Source organism: Danio aesculapii, chromosome 15 (assembly GCF_903798145.1).
Source record: "Danio aesculapii chromosome 15, fDanAes4.1, whole genome shotgun sequence".
Lineage (NCBI taxonomy): Eukaryota > Metazoa > Chordata > Actinopteri > Cypriniformes > Danionidae > Danio > Danio aesculapii.
This window is the reverse complement of record NC_079449.1, coordinates 8,705,409-8,728,108: the sequence shown is the minus strand read 5'-3', so window position 1 is coordinate 8,728,108 and position 22,700 is coordinate 8,705,409. Positions and strand designations below refer to the sequence as shown.

The 22,700-nt window shown below is 34.4% G+C and overlaps 1 protein-coding gene across 6 annotated transcripts in view; it reads right to left on the bottom strand.

Moving 5' to 3' along the window:
• Window positions 1-16,905, bottom strand: part of si:ch211-281l24.3 (uncharacterized) — a 102,184-nt gene extending 85,279 nt beyond the window's left edge. For 3 of the 6 annotated variants that reach the window (XM_056473191.1, XM_056473196.1, XM_056473197.1), the window contains exons 1-14: window positions 16,822-16,905; window positions 7,892-7,964; window positions 7,410-7,526; window positions 7,046-7,162; window positions 6,680-6,796; window positions 6,226-6,333; window positions 5,992-6,108; window positions 4,757-4,867; window positions 4,517-4,633; window positions 4,238-4,351; window positions 3,968-4,087; window positions 3,271-3,700; window positions 2,999-3,082; window positions 2,855-2,897 (exon numbers count right to left, since the gene is read on the bottom strand). In XM_056473191.1, the coding sequence (XP_056329166.1) occupies window positions 2,855-2,897; window positions 2,999-3,082; window positions 3,271-3,700; window positions 3,968-4,087; window positions 4,238-4,351; window positions 4,517-4,633; window positions 4,757-4,867; window positions 5,992-6,108; window positions 6,226-6,333; window positions 6,680-6,796; window positions 7,046-7,162; window positions 7,410-7,526; window positions 7,892-7,944 (1,648 nt within the window). In that variant the 5' untranslated portion in view covers window positions 7,945-7,964; window positions 16,822-16,905. The remainder of the gene's footprint in view (window positions 1-2,854; window positions 2,898-2,998; window positions 3,083-3,270; window positions 3,701-3,967; window positions 4,088-4,237; window positions 4,352-4,516; window positions 4,634-4,756; window positions 4,868-5,991; window positions 6,109-6,225; window positions 6,334-6,679; window positions 6,797-7,045; window positions 7,163-7,409; window positions 7,527-7,891; window positions 7,965-16,821) is intronic. The other 3 variants (XM_056473194.1, XM_056473193.1, XM_056473195.1) reach the window with 3 other exon arrangements.
• Window positions 16,906-22,700: the final 5,795 nt, after the last annotated feature.

Sequence of the window (22,700 nt, the reverse complement as noted above, 5' to 3'; positions counted from 1 at the left end):
TGCAATTTGACAGAATTACATAGTATACCTAACATACAGTTACATATTTAGGGGTTGTCATTCATAAAGAAGAAAATGAACGCAATAAGCTTAATTTTCAACCCATAATGAATAAAACTAAGACTAGATTTAATATCTGGCTTCAAAGAGATTTATCTGTGAATGGTAGGGTTTTCCTGTCCAAAGCGGAAGGGATATCAAGATGTGTCTTTAGCTCTAGAGATGCCATCAAATGTATATAAAGAATTAGACAAAATACTATTTCATTTTTTATGGAGAAATAGACATCACTATTTAAAAAAGGAAATTATGTGTAAACAAAAATGCAATGGTGGGTTATCTGTGCTAAGTTTTGAAACTTTAAACAATACATTCAAAATTAATTAGTTAATTTAATTCATGAAATAAAAGGACAGTATGTGGTATACTTTTGCAAAACACATATTTGACATGATGGGAGGAATAGAATTTCTGTTGAGTTGTGATTTTAAAATTGACAAACTTCCAGTGAAATTAGCTAAATTTCACAAACAAGCTTTATTCTCCTGGATGCTGGTATTTAAGCACAATTTTTCCCCAAACAAGTATAATATTTAGAATAATAGATGTATTCAATATAAAAACAAATCTCTCTTCTTCCAAAAATGGAATGAAAATGATATTATATTAGTTAGACAACTTCTAAATTTAAATGGAATTTTTTTTGTCTTACAGTGAATTTTTTGATAAATTTGGTTTTCCAATTACTCCAAAAGAGTATGCTATTATATTTGATGCCATATCTCAACAGCTTCTTCATTTTATAAAAGCGTATAGAAATAAATCTTTAGAAGGAAAATATGTTAAAGAAAACTTTTTTTTAAAAGATATTGATATTATTAAACAAAGCTATACTAATAAATATATTAAAAATATTTTAACAGGTGATACAGTTATATATAATAATTTAAAATGGACCAATGTTTTCATAAATATAAATTGGAAAAAAGCTTGGTGTTCTTATGAAGCATATTGTATAAATAACAAAGTAAAAGAAGTTACATTTAAAATTTTACATAGTATATATCCAGCTAAAGAGGTTTTAGAGAGATTTAATTTGGATATTGATTATTCCTATGATTTTTGTTGCATGGAAAAGGAATCTATTGTCCACATGTTTTGTGATAGTATATACACAAGGATTTTCTGGATGGATGTGGAAAATTTTCTTAGAAGGAAAACAAATATTGTATTCAAGTTACAAAAATTTGATATTTGCCTTTATTATGTCAATACAGTCCTAGCTACAATCCTAGCTATGAATACAGATCACTAACATAGATTTATTTAAACTAACAATAAACTGTACAACTATAAGTGGTTATAAAAAAAAAGAAGCAATGAAAACGTACCTTTACCAGGATGTCATTGTTTCCCCACTCGTTCTGTCGCAAGCTCTTTTCTATGGCTAAACCAGGTCAAGGAAACCTCTTCTGATTGGCTAAATTTCTCTGAGAGGCCACGTTTTGGTTGGCAGATACACAAGTCACTTTTGCACCAAATATCACAGTGATGTTTGGTGCAGAAGAGCGAGAGCGCGAAACGTAGATTTGAAAGTGAAAAATAGCGCTTGAGACTCGTAGCGGCAGATTTAAGCCTTTGCAGTAACATATTTGTGTTCGTGCTTAGAAAAAAAAAAAACAATCAAGCATTTTACACGTGTTCAGCTCTCTTTGCGTAGATACACATTCTCCTCTACAGATGTGCAAGTTTTGTCTGTGACTTCACATTTCTGGATTCAGGTGTGTGAATGTGTTTTGCACCATATCCACTACAATAGTAGCAAAGAACATGAGCAGATGAGTTTCTGTATTTGTGATTCGTCCGATGGGATTTGTGCACCTGCATTGAAGGATTTGAACAAGTGTAAATGTTGTGTTGTGTTTGTTGGAGACAAAAAATACCTGCACATTTGCAAATTTGCTCTGCGAGTACAAATTTACTGATACACATTTGTGGTTATTCTTTACAACTACAAATTACACTTGGGAGTTTTGCACCATAGTTCAGTTCCATTATGTACTGCAATATTGTTTACAGTTGTGCACAGCTCTACCCAAAGGAAGTTTATGTTTGTTGTAAATAAGGGTGTACTTAGTGTTTTGCACAATGCTGTGAATAAATTAGAGTTGCAAAGAGCAAATGCAGTAAAAATGTCTTGTACTCAGATACCTCACTAAATGCAGTGATGTCTAACTTTACTGTAGTTTTTAAATGGCTGTGCAAATAGTATATACTGTAGAGCTGTCTTGAGCATTTTCAGGAAGTGTCACCAAAATCTGACTTTATTGCATTGTAAAAAAAAGTACAGAGTAAACTGTCATAATGAAAATATGACAAAGCCATTTGACTATCTTGTTCATAAACAATGGTGTCAGGACTTTTCATCTTGATGACACTGACACTTTCATTGACATCAATACTTGCTTTTGAGGAATGAACTATCCATTTTGAGCAAGTGCACGCTTTTGCAGGTTAATAACTAGGTTTTGCAGTTTGCACTAATTGTTTAGAGCAATGCACTAACTGTTGTGCAAATATAAATTGTGTTGTGAGAAATGCACCAAAGTGACTGAGAAAAACTTTAAATCTGGCCCTAAATATGCAAATATAGTTTTATATTTTAAGGCTCTTGTTTTGTGATTCACTTAAAATGTTAAAACTTAGGATGATAAATAATAAAACAGATTAATTGCATGAAATTCTAATCTGTAGTTAACAAACAGCAAAAAAAGGGATTCCGTAAAATATATTTAAAAAAAGATTTGTATAAATTTTGCATTTAAATCCATATGAAGAAAATGCATTTACTTACCATTACAATGAATTTCAAATCTTTTACACAAACGCTTTGAGGTCTGTAAAAGATAGACATTAAAATTAAATTATTTTCAACATTACTTACAAAAGTACCGAAACATTTACTTCAGCTGGTTAGTTATCTAAAAAGCATAGTTACCGCTTCTAGTTCAGTCACTCTTGTAACTAAATCTCTGATTTCATCTTGTGATTTTTCCTCTTCTTTGTTTGGAAAAATAATAGCCTGAGCACAAAAAAAGCATTAGTAGTCTAAGTCATACATTATTATGTTTTTATTATAATTTTTTCAGTTACCTCATCACATAAAAGCAAAAAAGAATTACGAATAGACATTCGGGGGTCCCCAAGAGAGAGACTGAGACAGAGTCAGACAGACAGACAGATAGATAGACAGATAGATAGACTACTTACCTCCACCAGGTTGTGTCTGTGCAGGGCTGGTACTGTATAGTGTTGTCTGATGTGGGTCTCGCAGAAAGATGCAGTGCAGGTCAAACAGGATTTAACAGCTTTGAGCTTCATCTCAGTACAGATATCACAGGGGACATCTTCAGGGCCAGCATAGCATTGAACAGGAATAGCAGGACTAAAGCCTGCCTTTAGAAGTTCCTCAATCACTTTAGTCAAAGAAAGATTTACATTCAACACTGGACGATCTCTGAACCTCTTTCTGCACTGAGGACAAGCATAACCCTGAGGTTGTGCTGGTTTGCTCCAATATATCTCAATGCAGTGTTTGCAGTAACTGTGTCCACAAGGGATAGAAACTGGATCTTTGAACACCTCTGTGCAAACTGAACATCTGTAGTGATCGTCTGTCAGCAGAACGGCTGAAAGTGTGCTGTGGAAACATCTTTGGTTATTACACACTCAGTGATAGTAAGTACAGCAAAGAAAAACTACAAGTAAACTAAAGAAGGTCAAATCGCAGTGCAACATTTTTAAAAAAAGCATTATAATAAAAAAAATCCTTTTTATTACGCATTTCATACACCTTCAAAAGGCTCTTGTTCAGGAGTTTATCTATTCTTAATGTTCAGAAGATTTTAGCCTTTTTAAATAAATGCCAACAAAATTCAAAGAAAGCCCATCTTATATAATCATATACCTTCTAAACTCGTGACTGTGTGCTTCGTTTCGAAATGTGATTGGTCGATCCATTGACTGCTCACTTTTCAGAGATGTTAAAGAAGGTGCTGGAGATGTTGCTTCATATGGTTCATTTAAACTTTTAGGAGAAAGATGCACAAGTTTAACAATGCTATATATAGTATATATAGTTAAAGGGAGACATTTAAAATCAGAAATATGCTGTGGTAAACAAGCAGTTTTGCAGCTATAAACACAATTATTTAATCCGCTAAGTAAATACTCATACTTCTCTGTCATGTAATTTCGTGCTCTGCTGCTAAATGCTATCGGTCGATCCATTGACTGATCACTTTTAACAGACATTAATGATGGAGCTGGAGAGGGTGCCACATGCAAAACCCTTTGTTACATGGAGAGAGAGAAAGAGAAATATGACTTTGATTTAGAAAATAGGATTTGCAAATATGACTTTCCATGTTCATACAAGCATGTTGTATTCTCAAATGTGTATGTTTAAGCATATGTACAGTATATACACAATACTAAAAAATGTAAACTGTCATACTTTTTAGCACCGTAAGTTTGAGTTCTGTCTTTGAATGCAATTGGTCGATCCATTGATTGGTTACTTTGTAAAGACAAATATGAGGTTGCTGGAGATGGAGCTTCATCTGGTCTAAGACTGTCAGGATGAAACACAAACTTTATATTTAAACAATGTACAAGAAAGTATGTAAGAAATGGATAGTACATGCCTGATAAATTTAATAATGGAAAACACAGAACATTCTCAAAGACTTCATACCCAGTGTAACTAGAGGTTCCACTGTTGAATGCAATCGGCCGATCCATTGACTGATGACTTTTCATAGACTGAAATGATGGTGCTGGAGATGGTGTTTCCTCTTGTCTCAAACTGTGAATAAGGTTACATATACTATAATGAAATATAATAAAACAAATTAAACTCTATTTTTACTTCTAATGTTTTTGGCAAATATTATCAGATGTCAGCATTCAGTAACCAATCTGAATAAATCCACTACACTTTCAACATCTGTCATCTGATCATCTGTCAGTAAATATATTACATCAGTGAACATATAACATCAGTTTCAAAATATTTGTAAAATCATAAAATATCATTTTCTCATTATGTGTTGAATTAAAATTACGTAAATTCCTAAAATTGCTGTAAATAAAGTATAAATCAACAAAATTTTGTTATGAATTTTTCTTAGAATGCAATTTAAGTGCAGATGGAAGAATAGTTTTAATTTTTAAATAATGTCTTAATGGTCATATTGACAATGCCAAGAATCATTAGATTAGTGGTTAGCCTCAGGGCCAGACAGTGAACATCTTTGATCTATCATCACTGGCAATTGATGACCGTCACCAAGAATCAAAAGTACCCAAACCCGATGAATATTATTAGTGCTACAACTTCAAAATATCTCAGCAAACATGTTGAAACGCATCAGGCGGACAGTACAAATACAAATTTCAGATACAGAGCCTTGTTGAATGTGTTGAATATGTGGGAAATTGTTGACATTTTTTATTCATTTTGAATGACTTTTCATTTTTATTACTGATGATGTAAAACCCTGGATGAGTCTTGATTGTCATACTGTCTGACATTAGAATTAGAAAACTGTATTGTCCACACGTGTGGAAATTCATTTTTGGCCTCCCAAACATCACAAATACAAACACAGAGTACTAAAACACAAAACTTCCTACACCACAGATAACCAACACACAACACTAGACATACAATTTACTTCATGGTCATTTATTCAGTATGGTAATAGCAGACGGTATAAAAGATTTCTTAAAAATATTTGTTTTTGCTGTGGGTACTCTGTATCGTCTAGCAGAAGGAAGCTTTTCAAATTCATAATAAAGAGGATGAGTTGAGTTGATTGGACTAAGATTGGACAGTGTGACATGGGGACCATATTCATACAGAAAATAAATATTCATACAGAACATTCAAAAAGAAAATTATTGAAACAAAGATTTAATTTTTCATACCGTTTAGCATTGTAAGGATGAGTATTGTCTTTGAATGCAATTGGTCGATCCATTGACTGGTTGCTTTTTAAAGAGAAGTATGAGGCTGAAGGAGATGGAGCTTCATTTGGTCTAAGACTGTTGAAAAAAAAAAGAGAACACTGTAAAACAAACTTACAAAATATGCAAGAAAAGGACAGAACCACACTTTGTAAGCACACCATATAAAACAGTAAATTCTCAAACTATTCATACCCATAGTCAAGGGTTCCATTTCTGAATGCAATCGGCCGATCCATTGACTGATAACTTTTTACAGACAGGTGTGAGGGTGCTGGAGATGGTGCTTCAGCTAGTCTCACACTATACAAGTACAAAATTAAGTGTTGATCAAATATTACAATGACAAAAAATATGGCCACAGCCGTACTCAAAATGTTCAGGAAAATTGAAGCATGATTAAAAAAAAATGTAAATTTAACATTTTAAAAAATGTTTACCTTATTAATATTTGTCAAAAGTAAATAACTGCCATATAAATAACAACCCAATGCAACTACAAGTTTCACTATTGAAGGGAGTTGGCTGGTCCATTGACAGATGACTTTTTCATGCTAAATCAAACAAGCAATTCCAGATAAGTGGTTTTCTAGACACTAAGTCATTAAACTATAAGCACTCCTTATTTAATAAGGATAAATAATCATACTTTTCTCCCATGTATCTTTGCTTTTCATTGTTGAATGCAATCGGGCAATCCATTGTCTGATGACTTGTCATAGACAGATGTAAGGGAACTAGAGATGGTGTTTCATTTGATCGCACCCTTTGATACATGGAGAAAACATGAGATTATTACATGTTACGGTGGATTCAAAGAACATAGCACTAAATGCACTGGAGCTGAACAAGTTATGTAATTTTAAATATTTATGGAAGAGAAGAAAAACAAATCTTAAAATACTTAAGAGATGTATTTTGTAAATCAAGTGGTTTAACAGATAATAACATGAACTGTCATTATTATGCAATAGGAACTCTGTCTTAAACCGGCTAACAGAGTAAATGATCATACCTTTCATCCATGTAATTTTGCTTTCCATTGTTGAATGCAATCGGCCGATCCATTGACTGATCACTTGTCATAGACAGGTGTGAGAGAGCAGGAGATGGTGTTTCATCTAATCGCACCCTTTGGTACATGAAGAAAACATGAGATTATTACAGGTTACTGTGGATTTAAAGAACATAGCATTAAGTGCACTGGAGCTGAACAGTTATTTACTTTAAAAAATGTGCAAGAGAAGACAAACAAGTTTTCAAAACAATTAAAAGATGAATTTTGCCAAGCAAGTGGTTTTATAGATAATAATAAGGTTTGTCATTTATTAATATACAATGCGTACACTACATATAGCCCCCTGAGTAAATGATCATACTTCTCTCCTATGTTGCTTTGTGCTCCTCTGTTGAATGCAATAGGTCGATCCATTGACTGACCACTTTTTATAGACATGAATGATGGAGCTGGAGATGGTGTCATGGGCAAACTCCCCCTTTGACAGTGAGAAACAGTAAAAATGTGTTGCAAGTTGAAATAATAATGTTAAATACATTAATACAGAAATATTTCTAATTGAAATAAAACATATATTAAGTATTTAAAACTAGTATTTAAAACTGGACTATACATTTTAGACTCAATGATTAATAGATGAACATACAATTATCTGTGTGCTGCAAACATTTTTGCATGTTTTTTTTAAAACAAACAAATATTTTTAATTTACTGAGTAAAAAACATGCACTTTAGAATTAAATGACTGGGCAACAAGTTATACAAATACAGACAAATTTGCAAATAACAATTATCTATTCTGCATTAATACTCCAAAACAGACAAGAAAATGCAATATTTTACCATTCGCACTCCACCTTCTCCATATCTTCTTCTGATTCCTGTATGTCCATCATTTAGTTGTCATCCCAATCTTCTGAGACAAAACAAATGATTTAAAAACCAACTCAATTTTTATAAAACAAACTAATCAGCTACGATAAGCCAGTGATTGAGAGTCATAGGTTTTGTCACAAAGTGACTATTCCAAAATTGTCATGTCATATCAGCACAGAACATATGGAAACTTGCCTGTACTAATATTACATGTTTTAAATCCTACATTTATACAATTTAAAGGGGCCATGACTAGGGTTGGGTATCGTTTGGGTTTATTTCGATACTGGTGCTAAATTAATACTTTTAGAACGATACTGGTGCCATAACGGTGCCTGAACCGATACTTTTGAGCCACAAAATTATGGTGGATGACTCTAGAAAAATCTTTTATTTGACAAAATCTTTTAAAAAATAATTTTATTAGAACAATATAATTAAAGTTTAAAACATCAATTCATATTTTATATATTTGAATTATATTAATACATTTCCTTTGATCATTTGTTGGTTAGCATGAATTTAAGATTTGCATTATGAAATTACATTAGCTTACTACAAACCTGTGGAAAGGCTATCATCAAAATACTTAACTCCTTTTCAGTTCAGGGGCCACTTGTATTTTTGGGGGGCACATTTTACCATATATCACAAAATACTTAAAAAATTATTGGAAGTCATTTTTTATGCATCACTCTGCAGTCTTCATAAACAAGACAATTAAATAACTTAAACTCAAGATAATCTTCCATGTTCATTTATTTGACAAGTAACTTTGTACTGGTGTAGGATAACACATTTCTAACATTCAAGTACATCAAGGCACATTGTTGCACCTTTAAACTTTAACAGATAGGCCTACAGTTGAAGTCAATTTATTTTGCCCTCCCATTCATTTAAAATAATGTTTCTGAAAATTTTCAGTGTTTCCTAACAAATAATTATTCTGGAGTCATAATAAGTCGTATTTCTTATTGTTTACTTCTTGAATAAAAGCAGTTTTTTTTTAATTAAGGTCAGTATTATTAGCCTCCTTAAGAAATATTTACTGTATATTTTTTTTATACACAAATCAGTTACAAATAATTTGACAAATTTCAACTTTCATAGTTAACTGATTAAGTCTTTAAATTACACTTTAATTTGAATAAAAGACTATAAAATACTTAAAGGAACTTTGTCTGAATACAACTGTCTTGCAAAATAACTAGTAAAATGTTATGCACTGACTGTCACCATTGGGAAGATAAAAAAGTAGATACTAGAAATTAGTTAAACTATTATGTTTAAAAATGTGTGGTAAATAAATCAAGTGTTGGAGACGGAAATCAAAAATGAATGAAAGCAAAACTTAACGAGTTGAATATGACTTACATGAGCGTGACTGAAAACAACATTTGATCAATGTTACATCTGTTCTTTGATACTTGCCGACTGTTTGTAAATTCAATACTGCTTTTCTTAACGTAAAACTATGTACACTAGATTTCTGATTAATAATGGTCTCTGCATAGCCGAGCACTTCCTATATTAAAAGTGTTAAAATCGATATTACCTGTGTCAATTTGGACGTCAACTTCTGATGGATGCGGGGAACTAGGCTAATGCGCGCAGCACCGTCACTGACAGAGAGAGCAAGTGCCCGAGAGAGCAAAAGCTTGTGCACCTAGAGCACGCAGAGAGAGGCCCGTTGGCCCGTTTCCACTGAGTGGTACGGTACGGTTCAGTTTGGTACGCTTTTATGGCCGTTTTCACTGTCAAAAGGCATACCAAACCGAACTGTACCGTACCATTTTTTGGCACCCTTTCGAAAGGGTACCAAACACGAGAAAGGGTACCAAAAAGCGGAGCTAGACGCGCAGCTGAACGCTATTGGTTTACATACGTCAGAATGAAAACAAAAAACCCGCCATGTTTAAAATACACACACAGCCGAGAGATTACAGCGGAATTATATATACATATAATAACGAGCCATGGTCGATCCGGGCTCAAACAAACCTTGTCGTCGTCTTGAGGAACAGCCACAAAGCCATGGAGTAGAGCAGAATCTACCCTGCGCCTCGGAGTTTTTTACGAGGCATCTATATCTGAAATAACAAACTTCTTGAGCTGATGATAATAACATGCGCTTGATTATTGACGTGCTTTTGAAACCCGATCCTGTCAGACACAGACAAACGCGAGAGTGAAGCACGAAAGAACAAAGGAGAAGCCGGGAAAAAAAGGAGCACATTATTTTTCAGCAAACATGAACAAAATGCCATGAATAACTAACTTATTATCTTCTCCTTTTGGACTAATATGAACTCAGAATGACGGAATTACTGTCTAACAGATGCTACATGTGCTGCTGAAGATTACAGACACAGATGAGAGGTTTACACTGACTGTAGGCTATATTTTGTGTTGTTTTTGAACTTAAATATGGACGAAATGTCTGTTGTGTGTGTTCTTCTGTAGTTGATAACATATCGGAGACTGTAAGGGGCTGTATGTGTTTATATATTTTCATTTATTTAATTGCAGACGTTACAGTAGGCTGTTTTGCACTGTCATTGATCTGCAGTTATAATCAAATCCTGTTGATATGAAAAGTTAGTAATAAACATTTCTACTCAAGTATTTATGTGTGTAAAGCATCTGTTTTGTGAGAAGTGCTTTTCATATGATATGTGAGTGACCTGTACAGCTTTATGTTTAATGCTTATCGTCTTTTTTATTTTTTATTTATCATATTTATTTATTTTGTGTTGGTCACTTGTCACTTTATGTACACTGGAAGCATCTGTAGCCAAAACAAATTCCTTGTGTGTGTGAAGCACTTTGGCAATAAAACTGATTCTGATTTATTGTAGACATTTCCTCGAGCGAAAATAACGTCGACTGAAACTTTCTGTCATACACCACGCCCACCAAAAGTGTATCCTTGTTAGTGGAAACGCAAGCCTGATGAAGGTGACCCGTACCGACCCGAACCGTACCGTACCAGTCAGTGGAAATGAGTCTGCGTCTCAAATGGCACACTACACTATGCACTCATGCACTATGCACTTAGACACTCAATAGCATAGTATATGTATGTAGTGTTGTCCCAAATGGCACCCTAATTTTTTTTTACTAAGCGGAAATTCAAACCGTTTCCCTTTGACGGTTGCCAAATCAGTGAAATAAGTTACCAAACTATCAAATAATACCTGCCATGAGTATAACCGCATTCATCATCGGGAGGTGCTATGATCACTGTCATTGGAGAATTTTGCTTTCACAATCCAAAATAAAGTTATCCAACATGTGCGCCCGATAGCTCCGCCCCTTCCGATACCTGAGCAAAACTGCGGTCATTGAGTGCCTGAAGTGTCCTCCATTCCACACCTCCTTTTACAGGCTGAATGAGTGCATCATCGGGGTAATAAAATTGCTCTTATTATTTGTTAGAGTTTTCAGTGTGAACGCACTACTTACACTATTTATACTACAAAATGGCGTAGAATAGTGCATAAGTATGCGATTTGGGACGCAGCTATACACATCTTCGCAGTCACCGATGGCTGATCTCGCTTCTCCGTGGCGTTTTGACACAAAAATACGCGTCCAAATTTAGGGGGGCCAAGCTTGTTGACACGGGGACTGGTGGAAGAGTGCTCTTTTAATGGAATTTAAACGTTAAATGGAAAGAAAAAAACCTCCGCATTTCGCGACGCAGGTGTCAGTGGTCCTTTTAAGGTTATCAAAAATCAGTGTTTACATGGTAGTCTAGACTCTAAATCAGAGTATTGTCTTAATCATATTAAAATCGAAGTATTGGTGTCCATGTACGTATATTTAAAGTGCCAGATGATGCCAGAGACATTCCTCTGCCTTTCCTCTGCCTTTGAGCCCTAAAATGTGTCATTAAGTTTGACGTGTTTCCCATCTGCTTCACGTCGCTGTGTCAGAAACCTTGCTTGTAAAATTCGCTTTAGAATGCTTAGTTTAAGCTAATTTGATGAACGCAATCATACGTGCTGAACTGAAGCGAGTCTCTCTCATCACCGAATGCGCTGTACTGCGTGCATTGCGTGCATGCGTGAGTCTGTTCCCTAGCAACAAGAATAAACGCCTGACATCGCCTGTCCGTATTCCTCAAAGTTGTTTAGATATTTAGAGATGGTGTGACAACGCGTACTTATGTGTGCCTTTGATCCCACCCCTGGGAAAACTCTGGCCACCCCAATATGATTTTGCTGTTGACATTATTAATTTAAATGTACTTATGTAAATTGCCAATATTTCAATAAATAACTAAATAAATAAAATGCAGCCACTAAATTATTGTTGGTGCCACTGACGTAGCTGATTCAGTACCTCTCCCCCTCAGCGCTGGTTCAACGCTGGTGAAAGCAAACTGACGCATGCGCGCAGAAAACCATTCACGTGCGGCTCACGCACTCCTTTGTGAGTCCGGTTGTTTACATGCACGCCGATAAAATACGCGCCACTCATGCGCCGTGAAACCGGAGTAACAGACTTACGTGTCTGTGTCGGCACGCAGCGAGTTATTCAAGTCGACTAAACTAAAGTTTATATAATATGATGATGATATAACTTTCACTAAGCATGGCTATAAAGCAGAAAGGAGGGATAAAGAGTCAGGAAGTTAAGGCTCCATAACATTAATTCTCGGCCACCACGGGTCTAAGACAACAGATAATTCTATAAAACATATATTTTTTGTATTCTTTAGAATTGTCATAATTAATATTCATGCAAAAGGTTTCTTAAGTGATCTTAGCATATCACTCCAATAACATTTAGGATTGAATTCTATTATTTATTTAGAATAATTATTGTATAACAATATTAATAAGAATTGTATTTATTGAGAATAAATATAAATTGTTGTATTTATTGAATAAAAATCTAACAATTTAAGGGGGGTGGGGGTGTATGGGGTGGTTCACCCAGGGTGTCATTTAAACGAGAACCACCATGCCCCTACCCGATCATCGTTGACAGCACGCACACATCTTCAATAGACAGCAATGGCAATTTAATTTACCTAAAGGTACATCAATAGAAGAAGCTGCATTAATAATTTTGTGGCTCAAAAAGGGATATGGATAAATGATATTATTAGGGTCTGTAAAGTGAGTGTGTGTGTGTATATAGTAATGCCTTTTGTCCAGTTTGTTCATTTGTTCGTTTTATTAATTAACTCATTAATTTTCATAAATTTTAGACATGGCATTTACTGTATGCTGTACAATAAAAGTATGTGAAAAATAACTGAAGTTATTTATATATATGAAAAGTGTTTTTAAACAAAATATTGATTTTTATTTGGTTTGCACATGTACTTGCTGAATTATTTCAAGGAAAAAATTGCAATATTTTATTCATTCTTTTTGTTTTTGGCTTAGTCTCTTTATTAATTTGGGGTCGCCACAGCGGAATGAACTTATCCAGCACATGTTTTACACAGTGGATACCCTTTCAGCTGCAACCCATCTCTGGGTTCATTCACTGCGGACAATTTAGCCTACCCAATTCACCTGTACCACGTCTTTGGACTGTGGGGGAAACCGGAGCACCCAGAGGAAATCCACGCAAACGCGGGGAGAACATGCAAACTCCACACAGAAACGCCAACTGACCCAGCCGAAGCTCGAACCAGCGACTTTCTTGCTGTGAGGCGACAGCACTGCAAAATTTTAAGAGTAATTAATAAAATTAATTAAAACCATATTATTACATTTACCAGAAACAAAAATATAACATTACACTGAATTCATTATTTTTTTGTGTGCCACCCCAAGATTTGGTGCGGCCTCTTCTGGCCACCCCTAAGAAAATTCTCTGGGGGTGCCACTGTGCACCCCTTAATGCTTCTTACGTCCTTGTCGCAGCACCAGTGGCACCGAAATTAGGCACCGAAATTCATATGCTGATTTGATCCGGTACATACCGGTTACAAAGGTACCGGTGCTATAATTGCACCGGGTTTCGGTACCCAACCCTAGCCATGACTTGGTATGCCTTTTTGCAAAACGTAATTCAATTCTCAGGTGCCTTTTTACAAGATATACAAGTCTCAATGTAGTAATCTCAGAAAAACCACCACCAAATTTGGAGACCTGTCATTTGACTTAATTTCCACGAATTCTGTGTTTAGCGGCACAAATTGTATAAACAAGCAAGATACTGTACAATTAACTTGCTACAAAAATGTTCATACATCAGTGAATGTCTTTCTTTTATCAAATTAGCTTGTTCAAAAACTCCTACACACAGCTGCTTAGTTGCAATGTATTATATATAGCACTAATATTTTACATTAGACTGTTAAAACATTCTTAAAATAAAGGTTCTTTGTTTGCATTATTGGTTCTACAAAGAGCATTTAAACCTTTCACAAAGAATTCTGTCAGAAAAAAACAATTGTCACAAAAATGGTAAAGAATTTATGTTAAATACTGTTCACCAAAATATTTCAGATGCCAGAATTTTTTTTCTATGGCACCCTTGCAAATTCCCCAGATTCTAAGAGAGAATTAATGCACAGCGAAAGACTACCCTATAAAACAGCTGATATCATATTTGATGCATAAGACCTATATCACATCAACCTCATGCAATCATTACTTCATTTGAAAACCTGTTGCATATTATTTGATACTTGTATTCTATATTTTCATGACACTGCAGGCAGTGGGAGGCCTTTTATTATAGAGATAAAGTTGGTTTTATATTCGCACATTCGCACTTTTCACTTAATAATATAATTTCATAAATGTAATATTAGCAAACTTTAAATAGCGAAATCATATTAGCAGCCAATGACTATCAAAGTACAACATTGTTCACAGTCAAATAAACAGTGTTAATATTGTTTTCAAGTCATACTTGCATGCTAATTCCGATCGAATATTTAAAGTAACATGGTAAACAATATAGAGACTTCTAAATGAACGAATGTGCGAATATAAAACCAACTTTACCTCTATCTTTTATTTACCTTTTCAAAATAGCAGCTGTCATTGAATTTCTCCTATGCTTCTTGGCTGGAAACTCTTTGCTAATTTCAAGTTGTTATAATAGGAATACAATTTATATTGTGACTGATTTTATTAAATAAAAGTTTTCTTGATTGAAACAAAGCATAATTGCGTAATAATTGATTCCTTATGTTACAAATAAATTGTGTTAAAAATGTGTGTATCAAATTTTAAACATCAGGTATAAAAAGTCCTTTGTTCTAGAGCAATCTTGTCACATTTTTGTAATGTAATCTACATCATGCCTACTACAATGCAAACACACAGTACTTGAATGATTTAATTCATTTAAGTAGTGACTGAAATGCCATCTTAAAATACATTAATACGATAAATGATATAAATACATTATGGGTATTTTACAATAATTCATAATCTGTAAACTATATTGATCAACATATGTGTATTTTTGAGATTTCAAAAAGAATAGAAGAAGAAGAAAATAGAAAAATAAAGCGTCTTGAAAATGGCATCAACATAATAATGGATGGCAATTAAACAAGTGACAGAGCAGTTAGGGGAACAAACTCCTCAGGCAATTCATGATTATGGTCGTTCAGGCAGTAATGATGAGGAAGATTATCAAGAAGAAAGTGTAGTCCAGACAAGCACAGAAATAAAGATCCCAACAACACAATCACACGACACAGTCAGAATGCGGAGAGTGAAGGGCAAAGAAAGAATACAAATGGAGAAAAATACAATATCATGCTACATTTGTTGATTTCATTGCATCTGCTGAGGAAGGCACAGATGACTCATATCAACTGCTTTCTGACTGTGTCCTGTTTTTGGGAGTTCAGTAGTCACAGATGCCAAAGAGATAAAGTTACAGCTATGTACATGAACATGCACTATAAACAGTCAAGCTGCAGTGTGCCTCTTGATGATAGAATAAATGACCCTGGTAATTTTACAACATGGAGAAACCTGATAGACATGCAACCAGCGATCACTTCCCACATGTGTACTGTATAAGTGTAAAGTACATCTTTGCATGAACAAGGACTGAAGCTGATATTACACCTACAACAAAGTAAAATAAACAAGATTGTAAAATGTTTAATTAAAAAAAAAATACATAAAAACTCTCAAATGTCCTTTTTTTAAACATTAAGGTAAAAAATATTTTATATAACATAGTGTTAATTTAAAATACGCCTAATGCATCAAATATGATACAAAATAAATATTTAAAAAAATGTATATGGATTTTTTAAAGAATTTTTTAATGGTTTAATAAACATCTCAATTCCAGAAATTTTCTGGCAATTTTTTTTAATCTCTCAGGCTTTAAAGTGAGTCTGAATTTTGTTTAAATACAACGTTTATGTGTAATGACGCCATCTTGTTGTTTGAGAGAACACTCGGATACTCCCAAAATGGTAATTCCCACCCAGCATACGATCCAGACGTAAGAATAACTCCCTTTTTGATTAACTTTGTGCTTTGTAACTTCGTATATCGTGCTATATATCGTATTTATAGAGCGGCATAACACAGTAAAGGACGCTCAAAGTGATTAAAAGAATGAACGTACTGTTTACATAAGCAAAACTTTCTACCTCCGGGTTTCATAACCTACTTGGATTGCATCCATGGTCCTGACACCGATCCAACCGCTGGACTTGAAGCAAGAAAACGTAAATGTGTCAATCGTCTTAAACCAGACATCTGACCCCGAAAGATAGCAAGAGCTTGTAGTTTAACATTTACTCTTTTGTCGTACTTTGTACTTTCAGTTTCGTTTTCTTAGGTTGCCTATTTATATATTTTTTTCTTCTTTCTTATTGTCTGGTCCTTGATTCTGAGTTAGTAAAGTAAGATACGAACGAGTAAATAATTTTATATTTAGCCTACCTCTTACCTACTCTCGAACACAGCACGCCGGACAAACAAGCAGAATGTAGGCACTCCTCGCTGCGAGGACATCTTGGAAGAATGCGAGGGGTTTGTGCGTCAGGCGTCATGTGACCAGAAATTCTATACTGCTCGTTGTAAGTGGTCTAGAGCTATATAAATATAATAAATACATATCCAGAACTCAAAAAAACAATATAAACAAAATTTAGGACATCAGTGGCCATTTCGTGCATTTTCATTTAATATAAAACAATTTCCCTTTGTGTCTTCAAACTTGTCAATACGTTTGATTTACATACAACTGTAACATAAAAATGTAATATTAATTTTCACAGGCATGCAAGTAATTTACATTAAACACAAGGAACACAAGACAAAAACTTTTAAGAAACTCACAAGAAATTGTATTATTATTATAATTTTCTATTTATTAGATTATGTGGCTTTAGTTTGACTAATAAATAATATTTTGTGGGATAATGTAAGCAGTGTTTGTAAATAATTAGCGATGAACTAAAATTATTATTTATTTAGACACAAATGAAATGACTTGTGTAAGTATTCATGTGTTGATATAATTATGTTGTGCTGTTGCTTCACAGATTTATTTTTATTTTTTTTTCAGACAGTGAAACTGCCAGAAGATTGAACTACCTCGAGGATCCTTTTAGCAGGTATAGTTAGACTAGTCTATACTGGAAACTCTACTATACTGTAAATATTGAGTGGAGGAAGTATGACGTCAATTTGTAAGCAAAAAACAGGTAAGCAGGCTTTCTGCACGCGCTTGATACACTTATTTAAATATGTTTTATGTTATTGACACATTTATAAAAACTTACAGTACATGTTTTAAACATTTTACATGAAGCAAAACAAATGTATTTCCCCACGTAAAAACTATCCAAAAGGCACATAGGTCTATATACAGATGTGTTTTTTTGCATATTTGTATTTATTTATAATATATAACGTGCATTATAATAAAATAAACAGAGTAAATTGTTGCATGTACCATATTTCTAAAAATAAGTTTAAAACTTGTCGGAAGCAGCTGACTCAATGTGTTACAACAGTGTTTTTAAAAGTCTAAACACTTTATTGATATAGTGTACAACCAAGCACATGTAATCAGAACACAAACAGGTCTCAGGTAATGAAGTTTTAAGCGTTTCTGCCAAAAAAGCTTGTCTAAGTAAAATGGCGACGGTTGGCCACACCTACTTGTAGCTTCATTTACACTCTTCAGAAACCTATGGGTGATGTCACAGATACTACGTCCATATCTTTTACAGTCTATGGTCTGAACACAGAGCTTATTATTTGCAATATTCGAAAAAGCCTATGGTAAGATCATATAGGGATTTTATCGAGGGAACCAGTTTTTTGCAGCTGATTGGCCTAAGGTGACGTCATAGTTCATTCACTCTATTTGTGTTTTTTTTTTTGTAATATTGTCCTTTGGGGAAAAACATCATATGATTAAATATAAAATACATTGAATTGTACATTTATTTTGAGTGGTTGATTACTTTTTAGATTTAAATAACATTTTACAACAGTGTTTTTAATAACACTAAGCAATATGCTAGCAGGCGTCTGTAACTTCACTCTCGCTCCGCCTCTTTGCCCTTGTTTGGTATCCCCTGGTCGGTTCGATGACGCGCAAACAAAATGATGACAGTTGGTCACCTCTGGTAGCTTCTTTTGCTTCTTCAGAAACCTTCACGGATACTACGTTCATATCTTTTACAGTCTATGGTCTGAACCAAGCGGCAACCTCCCGTTCTCCCTCGGGAAGCCAATACGGAAGTAACTAAAACTGCAATTCATCGACTCGCCTTGGGGGGCTGGCTCCAGGAAGTCCAGGTCATTTCTGACTGCAATGGGAAATTGGCCATTTTTACAGCTGATAAAAACATGCTTACAGCCTGGTACAAAAGATGGCTTTTGTGCATATAGCCATGATTAACCTTCATGACAACTGTAAGGGAGGTGAATTTTTTTATAACTCATCCGTTTCGTTTTTATTAAGTTATATTAAGTCTGCATAATTAAGGGCGTGGCCACTTGAGTGACAGCTATGTCTCGCTGCTCGCTGTCTCATCACCTGAGCTGATTACGGCTAATTAGCCGATGAACTCGCCATATACATCACATTTTTGTGTTGGTTAATGTTTTCTTTACAGTCAATTGTCTTTTGGGATTATTTCCTACAATTATCAGATGATATGGCTTGCTGTGTGCACTTAATTGTGCTCACAAACCATTCACGTGGCCTCCTTTTCCCTGGTGAGTGAAATTATATACTTATACGCCATCTCCATAAATGTATTTGTTTTATTTAAGATCATTTATCATTTATAATGTTCTTTAGAGGTGTAATGCCTTCTAGAAACTGACAGATTGATTAGCTGTAGGCTCTAGAACAGTCATCTGAAGCGTTGTCATACAGTGTTATGCCTGGATTTCATCAATAGTCTTGCATTTACTAACACAGACTATATTTGAAGTGTTTGGACGTATTTCGTGTTTTCCTCCTGTCGAAAAACTTCATAATAACAATGCTTTAGTGGCTCAATGTATTACAACAGTGTTTTTAAAAGTCTAAACACTTTATTGATATAGTGTACAGCCAAGCACATGTGGTCAGAACACAAAGGAGTTGCAGGTAATAGAGTATTAAGCGTTTCTCCCAAAGTAAAGTCTGTCTGCCAGGTCCAAGCAAAATGCCAGCAGGTGTCTGTCTTGCAAAACAATGATGATGCACGAACAAAATGGCGACGGTTTGACGTGCCTACTTGTATCTTCATTTACGCTCTTCAAAAACCTATGGGTGATGTCACGGATACTACGTCCATATCTTTTACAGTCTATGGTCTGAACGCAGAGCTTATTATTTGCAATATTCCAAAAAGCCTATGGTAAGATCATATAGGGATTTTATAAAGGGAACCAGTTTTATGCAGCTGATTGGCCAAAGGTGACGTCATAGTTCATTCACTCTATTTGTGTGTTCTATTTGTGGAAAAACATCATATGATTAAATATAAAATATATTGAATTGTACATTTGTTTTGAGTGGTTGATTACTTTTTAGATTTAAATAACATTTTACGGAAAATCCCTATCAATGATTGTATCATTTTATAGTCAAATGACAGAGATACTTGATAAAAATAAAACTCTGTGATTTATTTTTTCTTTTTTCATTAATCTTTTCTTAGGATGATTAAAAAACAGTTAAAATCTGATTCTAACAATTAAATATTTCTAATATAGTGTGGATAAAACAACAAGACCATGGTGGAGGAACATCATAACAACACTTTCACAATTTTGCAAAAAAGAACACTGACAACCAAAACATCTTTCACTTGCCCCCAATGTGGAAAGAGCTTTTCACGTTTGGACAGCTGTAAACAGCATCAAAAAATACATAACAGAGAAAGAGACCATGTTTGCCTGCAGTGTGGTAAGACCTTCATCACATCCGTCAGCTTAAAGAGACACCAAAAACTTCACAGTGGAGTGAAACCTCACCCCTGCTCTCAGTGTGGAAAAACATTCACAGAAGCAGGCCACCTTAAGAAGCACACACAAATACACACCGGAGAAAATCCACACATCTGCACACACTGCGGAAAGAGGTTCAGACAAAATGGAGATCTCAACAAGCACTTAACGATTCACACCGGAGAGAAACCACATGCTTGCAAACAATGTGGAAGGAGTTTCACAGATACGTCACATCTCACTCGCCACATGCGTGTTCACACTGGAGAAAAGCCATTTCACTGTGATCAGTGCGGAAAGCAATTCGGTTCATCGTCAAATCTGAACAGTCACCTGATAACCCATACGAAGAAGAAGCCTCATGTGTGTTCTGTCTGCGGAAAGAGTTTCACTCGAATGGACAACTGCAAAAAGCACCAGAAAACACACACCGCTGCCAAGAATCACATGTGCTTTCAATGCGACAAGACCTTTATTACAGCCTTCCAGTTAAAACGTCACCAGATCATTCACACTGGAGAAAGACCGTTCACGTGCACTGACTGTGGAAAGAGCTTCACACAAAAAAGCCACCTCAACAAACACTGTCAAATTCACACAAGACCTAATCCTTAGGCCTCAGGACTTCACATTATGCATGCGATGGATTTATGAAGGAAATAAAATGACCAAACTCTTTTGTTCAAATTAAATAGTGTTTAAAGTTGTTTTCTTTAAGGAGTAGCAGAAATATTGGTAACACTTTACAATAACAGTACATGAATAATAATGTGTTAATATGTAAACTAAACATTACTTTATTATGGACTAATGATGAGTTAATGCATGCGCTAATCATGAACTAACTTTAACTACAACATGTGTCACGTGTAAACGGCTAACTTAATTACTTGTTAGTACATGATTGTTTGTTAATTAATGTATTAATTACCACATTAGTTTATGCTTAATTTAACCATAATGAACTCATGATATGTTAATGTATAATTATATCATGACTTTACTTAGAGGGGCACATGATCATTAATCCACTCTTAACTACTCATGAACTTCTTATGCATGTCAGTTTAGTGCGTATACACTGAATAACAATGGAAAAGAGTTCTGTCAACATCAGTTTAAACACAGGAGTTCATGAGTAGTTAAGGATGAGTTAATGATGATGTGCCCCTCAAAGTAAAGTCATTATAATTATAAATTAACAGCTCACGTTTTCATGTTGGTTACGTTTATATTAAAATTAGATGTTAATTAATACATTAATTAAGAATCATGTACTAACAAGTAATTAAGGTAGCCGTTATTCACATATGAACTCATGTGACTCATGTTGTAGTTAAAGTTAGTTCATGATTAGCGCAGTCCTTCATAAGTACTTGATAGTAAAGTATATGTTTAGTTTACATATTAATACATAATTATTCATGTACTGTTATTATAAAGTGTTACCGAAATATTAAAAGTATTTAATTGTATTGTTCGTATAGAAAATCGTATTGAAGAGTTTTGTTCTTGTTATTAACAGGTATTAAGGGTGGAAGTTCATTATTTAATTAACGCTACCTGCTTAACTTGCTTAGTCCCTTTTAGTCAGGAGTATCATTAAATGTTAAAAGAGGGTTTTTAAGGGATAGTTCACCAAAAAATGAATAATCTGTCATTACTTATCCTCCACTTAAAGCAAACCTGCAGTTGGTCACAAAATAAAATATTTTGAAGAATGTTCAAAAGCTACTTGCTTCTAAAATATTTAAAATAACTTGTTTTTTGTTCAAGAGAAGAACGACATTCAATAAGGTTTAGGATCACTATGAGAAATTTTTTATTTTTGGGTGAACTGTCCCTTTAAGAGTCAGTAACTCGCATGTTAAGGGTTAAATACATTTTTGTTGTAACAGGTTTCACTGTAATTACTGTATTGTATTTGGTTTCTAAACATACACATGCATAATGTTATTACTCTCTTTTAATTTCTCATCAACCAATGCTCTCTGTTGTTATTTAGAGTGTCAAGAGCTAATCCTTAGGCCTCAGGACTCCATAATAAACATCACATTGTGCATGCCAGGGGTCTATGAAATAAGTGAGATGACCAAGCAACTGTTTTGTTCAAATTAAGTTGTGTTTTTCAAATAAATCTCATGTTTCTTGTCCTGTATTTCTTTTGTTTTGTTTGTTTAAGGAGTAGCAGAAATATTAAATTGATTCTATTGTTCTTGTAGACAATCCATTCATTTATTTTATTTTCAGCTTAGTCCCTTTATTAATCTGGGGTCACCACAGCAGAATGAACAACCAACTTATCCAGCATGTTTTTACACAGCAGATGCCTATCCAGCCACAACCCATCTCTGGGAAAC